The following is a 6,377-nucleotide window of genomic DNA, read 5'->3' as shown; positions in this document are numbered from 1 at the left end:
TTTGTCTCCTGGTTACCTGGGGCTCTGTGCAAGTCCATTGGTGGGGCTGACCTTGAGATGACCCTCACTTCAGGACCCCAATATGTATGAATTCCCTCTTTCCAGCAGTGGTAGAATCAAGCCACCACAAAGCAGACCTCCCAAAAGGGACCTGACAAAATTCTCCCTGAATACAGAGAGTCAATCTGAGGGCATTCCATAAGTAGTGGAAGGGATTTTCCTCAAGGAAAGATTCCCTAATTTCTCTTTGCCTTTTCCTCCTTGGACAGGTCTCCACACTTGACAGCAGCAGATGTCCAACAGCAGCTCCATCAGCCAGTTCCTCCTCCTGCCCTTTGCAGACACACGGGAGCTGCAGCTCCTGCACTTCTGGATTTTCCTGGGCATCTACCTGGCTGCTCTCCTGGGCAATGGCCTCATCATCATCACCATAGCCTGTGACCACCACCTCCACACCCCCATGTACTTCTTCCTCCTCAACCTCTCTGTACTTGACTTTAGCTGCATCTCCACCACTGTTCCCAAATCCATGACCAATTCCTTGTGGGATACCAGGGCCATTTCCTACTCAGGATGTGTGGCTCAACTCTTTTTCTTTTTATTTTTGATCTCTACAGAGCTCTGTCTTCTCACTGTCATGGCCTATGACCGCTACATTGCCATCTGCCACCCCCTGCACTACGGGACCCTCCTGGGCAGCAGAGCTTGTGTCCACATGGCAGCAGCTGCCTGGGGCAGTGGGTTTGTCCATGCTGTGCTGCACACAGCCAGTACATTTTCACTGCCCCTCTGCCACGGCAATGCCCTTGACCAGTTCTTCTGTGAAATCCCCCAGATCCTCAAGCTCTCCTGCTCTGATGCCTACCTCAGGGAAACTGCAGTCCTTGTGTTCAGTTCCTGTTTAGGTTTTGGGTGTTTTGTGTTCATTGTGGTGTCCTATGTGCAGATCTTCAGGGCTGTGCTGAGGATCCCCTCGCAGCAGGGACGGCACAAAGCCTTTTCCACCTGCCTCCCTCACCTGGTTGTGGTCTCCCTGTTTATTATAACTGGTGTGTTTGCCCACCTGAAGCCCCCCTCCATCTCCTCCCTATCTTTGGACCTGGTATTGCCATTTCTTTACACAGTGTTTCCACCAGCAGTGAACCCCTTCATCTACAGCATGAGGAACCAGGAGCTCAAGGATGACATGTGGAAACTGATGACTGGATGTTTCTATGCAGCAATAAACTGCTTGTCTTCTGCATACCACTGACAATGTAACTCCTGTTATCATCAGTTCATATTTAATAGGGGTTTTAGTTCGTAGGTTTTGGTTTCTCTCTGGTTTTTCTAAGCTATACTAACATGGTCATCCCATTCCTAATGCAGTATCTCCTGCTCTTCCGTGTAAGGATGAGCTGTGCTCTCTTTGCCTCACGTCTGCTTCCACAGAGCCATAATTTTCCTCTTTTTTTCACCCTTTTATTAATAAAAATTTTACAAGAACCTTTTCATCAGCTGAACAACTGGAGTACTTGTCTGTAATGGCAATGATTTCCCACCGTGACAGGACGGGATAAGGACAGTTTACTGTCAAAATTCACCATGAATGTAGAACAAGAGTGGCCAGTTACACCCACTCCCAGTGCTAACACAGCATACCTGACAGACAGATAGACTGACTCTTCTGGAGGCACCAAGCCCATACCCTTCCCCAACCAGCTTCTTTTACATGGAAGTGGTGTCAGGTAGTATGGAAAATAGCCCAGGTGAACTCAGATCACCTGTGCTGGCTGCTTGGGGAGGTTAACTCGCACCTGGCCAGAACCAGGACATTATCCACCCCTTTTTCTACACCATCTACATCATGGCCAGATCTTACATGTTCAGAGTATTGGGGACATTCAGAACATCATTGATCTATTATGTAGAACATCTGCCATGGACAGATTTATTTATACACCAAAAATTTCCTGGCTATCCTTTCCTAGAACTAAACCCCCTTGGGGTACACACTGGACTTCCCCATCCTTTCGCATCCCCCACCAAGTGCGCCCAGGTCCCTGAGCAAAAGCAATCCCATGAATGGGTTTGCCTTTGTCTGAAGAAGGAACAACCCAGAGTACTTTCCCCAACAGGTTTTTCATGTGTAATACAGGGACTTTATGCCCCTCCACAGTCTATTGAAAACTGCAGTGGTTTGGCCCTGTCTACAAGCCAAATGCCCATCAAAATCCTCCTATCACTCCCCTTTTCAGCCAGAAAGGGGAGAACATAGATAGTGGGAGGCTTAGGATTTGATATAAGGACAGAGAGGTATCACCCTGCAATTAGTGTCACGGGCAAAACAGACTCAACACAGAATATAGGAAAGAAAACTACTTTATTGCACTACAGCTACACACCAAGTGACACCAGAGTCAGGTAGTGAGAAGAGTGGCCAGGTCTTAAAGCACCTTCCCCCATCCCTCCCTTCTTAGCAGACTTCACTTTAGTCATGATTTTTCTCCCATCATCCCCCCCACAGTGGCACAGGGAGGGGCAGGGTCTGGGGGAATGTGGTTTCAGTCCGTTCCTCCGGAATTGTTTTCCTTCTTAGCTGGGGGGGTGGAAATCCACACCCCCTTCCCCTGCTGCATTCTCTCTCTCTCTCTCTCTCAAATCTTCTTAAACCTTCTCTTAAAACTTCAAGGGAGATACCATGACAAAAGGTTCCACCACAACACCCGCACATCAAGGCAGCTCAGACATGACTAGATGGGGAAGCGGTCACAAGGAGAAGAATTTGGTCATTCCAGGGGCTGCCATAGCAGTCAGAGGTGCTGAACTGGAATCTGCCCATGAGCACATTGGGCTGCACTGGGAGGAGCGTGGCCACACAGACAAGGGCCCTTCTTGTCCATCTGGACTCAGCACAGACAATGCCACCTCTGGAGCAGTCAGTCCCAGTGCGGGGCTCCCTGGTCTGGAGGAATGGGGAGGAACTGTCATCTGCTCCGACAAAGTCTGCCAAGATACAGATAAGGGTCTTGTGTGGAGAGGCTGAGAGACCTGGGCTTCTTTAGCCTGGGGAAGGGAAGGCTGGGGGAAGCCCTCATGTGCTACGTGAAAATAACATAGGAAAAGAAGTTGTCCTGGTTTTGGTCAGGATTCATGAGAAAGGAGGGTCGAAGACAGGACAGTTGACCCAAACTGGCCAAAGGGAGTATTCCATGCTAATTACGTCCTGCCCAGTATAAAGTGGGGGGGGGGGGGGGGGGGGGAGGTGATGGGAAGAGGAGCAGGGGCGGCTCCGGGACGCACGGTTCTTGGGGGAAGGTCGGGTTCCGGGCTGGCTCTGGGTGGCACAGCCTGAGTTGTGTGGTTTGGTGAGAAACTGCATTGTGTATCAACAGCTTCAAATATTTTTGCTCTAAAGTCCTGTTAGCATTGTTATATTGTATCTTTCTGTTATCTTAGTAAACTATCCTTATCCCAACCCACGGGCCTCTTAGTTTCTTGGTTTTGGGGTTATTTGCCCCTTCCTCTTCCCTTCCCTCGCCTCTCATCCCCCCCTTCCCTTTTCCCCTGCTCTTTTCCTTTAAGGAGCAGGCAGCTGCGTGGATCTCAGCTCTCAGCCGGGGTAAAACCACGACAGGGGGCCACCAGGGGTGCTGGGAGGGTTAATTGTGGGGGCACCCATGGGTGACGGGAGGGGTGTGGGGATGTTGTAAAAAGGTTCTGGGGGTGGATATAAGATAATTTTGGGGGTAAAGGGGCAGGTTTAGGTCAGTAATATGGTGCTATATGTTCCAACTATACCAGTGCCCACCTTCCAACCTGTTAAAGGTCCAGCAGTACATCCCAAGCAAAAGATGTGAGGGATGGCAGATGTTCCTGGCCTGAAACCTCCCCAGGAGTACACAAGCAGCCCATAAACCTTGAGGGTCATGAATTCCAAGCCAAGGGAACAGTCCTAACAGTGCCAGAGGTCATTATCAGGCTCTTCCATAGTCAGACATTGAACATGCTGAACGTCCAGCAATGGAGTCCCAGGGTCTCTAACACCTATTGCTGCCATTTCATTGGAGGCACCACAAGTTGGAGAGACACTTTCAAGCACACAGGAACTGTTAACAAGATAGGGCTTGACTTCAAAAATACCTCGACAAACTTGCACAGGTGACCCAAAATTGGCCAAAGAGGGTATTCCATGCCAATTCCATCAAGCTCAGCATAAAGGGGGGTGGTGGGGGGGAGGAGTACAGGGTTCTGAGCTGTGTGGTTTGGTGAGAAACTGCACTGGGCATCACCAGTGTTGTACGTTTTACTATTTTTTTTGTTTTCATTTCCCTTCCCTCCCCCTGTCTCCAATCCCTCCCACCCCACATCCTTCTCCTAGAGAGAACGTGGCCTCTTGATGTTCAGCTCTTGGCTGGAACGAAACCATGACAAAAGGTTCCAGCACAACACCCACACATCAAGACAGGCTCAGACATGACTGGTGGAGAACAGGCTGCGGGGAGAAGAATTTGGTCATTCCAGGTGATGCCATAGCAGTCAGAGGTGCTGAACAGGAATCTGGCCATGAGCACATTGGGCTGCACTGGGAGGAGAGTGGCCACGCAGACAAGGACCCTTCTCGTCCATTTGGACTCAGCACTGGTGAGGCCACCTCTGGAGCAGTCAGTCCCAGTGTGGGGCTCCCCGGTCTGGTGGAATGTGGAGAAACCCTTGTGTGGTCACAGAAAGTCTGACCAGATACAGTTAGGGGTCTTGTGTGGAGAGGCTGAGAGACCCGGGCTTCTTTAGCCTGGGGAAGTGCAGCCTGAGGGCAGCCCTCTTTGTGCTACAGGGAAAGAACATAAGAAAGGAAGTCCACGTGAAACTGCAGCTTTGAAGGTCAGAGTGGACGTGAGGCTAAACAAATGTCATTCTGAGGATAGTGCTGTGGTGTAAAATGTCACTTTGAGGAAGAGTGGATGAGCTGGTGGGTTTGTGTTTGTGGGAACAGCTGGTGAGGACGGAGAGACAGCAGTACAGGCAGGGACATCATGGGGTGAGAACATGGTCGGGAAGGGGATAAGTTGCCTGCAGGGAAACAGGCACAGGTGTGGGGAGCTGTAGGATGGACTGTGGTACAGATGGCCGAGGGTGCTGGACAGGCTGAAAGGGCCTGATAGAAACGAGGTCTTTGCCCCCTTGGCTACAGTTGATGTCCCTGCCACAGAGCCTCAGAGGAGACACATTGTCCTCGTGGCCATGGAGCATCATTGCCTCCTTGCACCCGACCCAGGGGAGGACACAATGTATTATACCACTGTCCTTCCCTTGGTGTCACACTCCCCACATCCCAAGGAAGAGTCCTGAGACACAGGTGAGGGTCAGGATCTCCCTGCCCAGGGGCTGGGGGTCAGCACTTGGCATTTCTGCTTCATCAGACCAAGCCAGGGTGTCCTCAGCATCAGAGCTGCCTGTGCTTTGCCTGGGTTTGTCCTCATGGCCTCCAGTTTTCTGCTCTAACGAGCCCCTGGGGAGGCTTTGTCAGGAATGGCTCCCAGTGGGGCCTGTTGGTGCTTCAAGGTACTTTGGGCATTACTCCTGACTTGAACTTCTGGAGAGGTTTCTTCAGTCTCCTTTCGGTATCTTGAGGTCTGTGGACTCTGAAGAAAAGACACCATGGGGCTCATTAACACCCAGAAATCCCTTACAAGCATGGCTCTTCAACACATTTTAATTTAAAAAATTAAGACTTGTATGACTAATTGGAGAGGTGAGTTTGAGTGATGAAAATTTCAAAGCAGTTTCACAATGGAGGATTTTTTCATAGGAAAAAAAGTTTCTGTCATATCTCAGATCATGGAAGAAAGTTCAGCAGCATGCTGCAATGGGGGCTGGTCCAGAGGTCTCCTAAGGAGATCTGGACAGGCAGGAAAAGCAGTATCTTGAGATACAACCCTGCATGGAGAACCTTGCTCTTCCCCAAGCCCAGCAGGTCCCTCACTTGCCTCCTGGGACTCCCAACACTTTTCCTTGCATCATCTGTGCTCACAGGCACAGACAGATTTCTCTGACAACAAACAGCAGTTAAATATGACACAGTTTAATAACCATGAAATCTCTCTCCTCAGCTGCCTGCTATGGCCAAGCAGCGTGTGAAGGGGGTCAGCTTTACTGGTGCTCCCAGTGCACAACCTGGGGAGGTTTCAGGCCAGGGAGATCCTTCATCTCTTGCAAGTTGTGCTTCGGTGCTCTTGCTTGATATTTAGCATGTTTGAAACTTTTTCTGGTAGAACTGGAAAACTACAGCACAGTTAGTGGGATAGCTGTGGAGGTTTCAGGCCAGGAATATCTTCAAGCCCTCGCTCCTTCTCTTTGACACCTGTTGCTGGAGGTTTAGCAGTTTTAGAGGTTGTTGC

At 50.2% G+C, this 6,377-nt stretch overlaps 1 protein-coding gene across 1 annotated transcript; it reads left to right on the top strand.

Moving 5' to 3' along the window:
* Nucleotides 1-292: 292 nt before the first annotated feature.
* On the top strand, nucleotides 293-1,252 carry LOC311200905 (olfactory receptor 14C36-like; the record flags this gene model as incomplete). The annotated part of the gene is made up of 1 exon (XM_084275209.1): nucleotides 293-1,252. One exon carries the CDS (start codon nucleotides 293-295, stop codon nucleotides 1,250-1,252), a length of 960 nt encoding a protein of 319 aa, XP_084131335.1.
* Nucleotides 1,253-6,377: the final 5,125 nt, after the last annotated feature.

Source organism: Gallinula chloropus (genome assembly GCF_964237585.1).
Source record: "Gallinula chloropus genome assembly, chromosome: 25".
In the NCBI taxonomy this organism is placed as follows: domain Eukaryota; kingdom Metazoa; phylum Chordata; class Aves; order Gruiformes; family Rallidae; genus Gallinula; species Gallinula chloropus.
The sequence above is the reverse complement of the archived record's forward strand: the minus strand, read 5'-3'. Positions and strand labels throughout refer to the sequence as shown.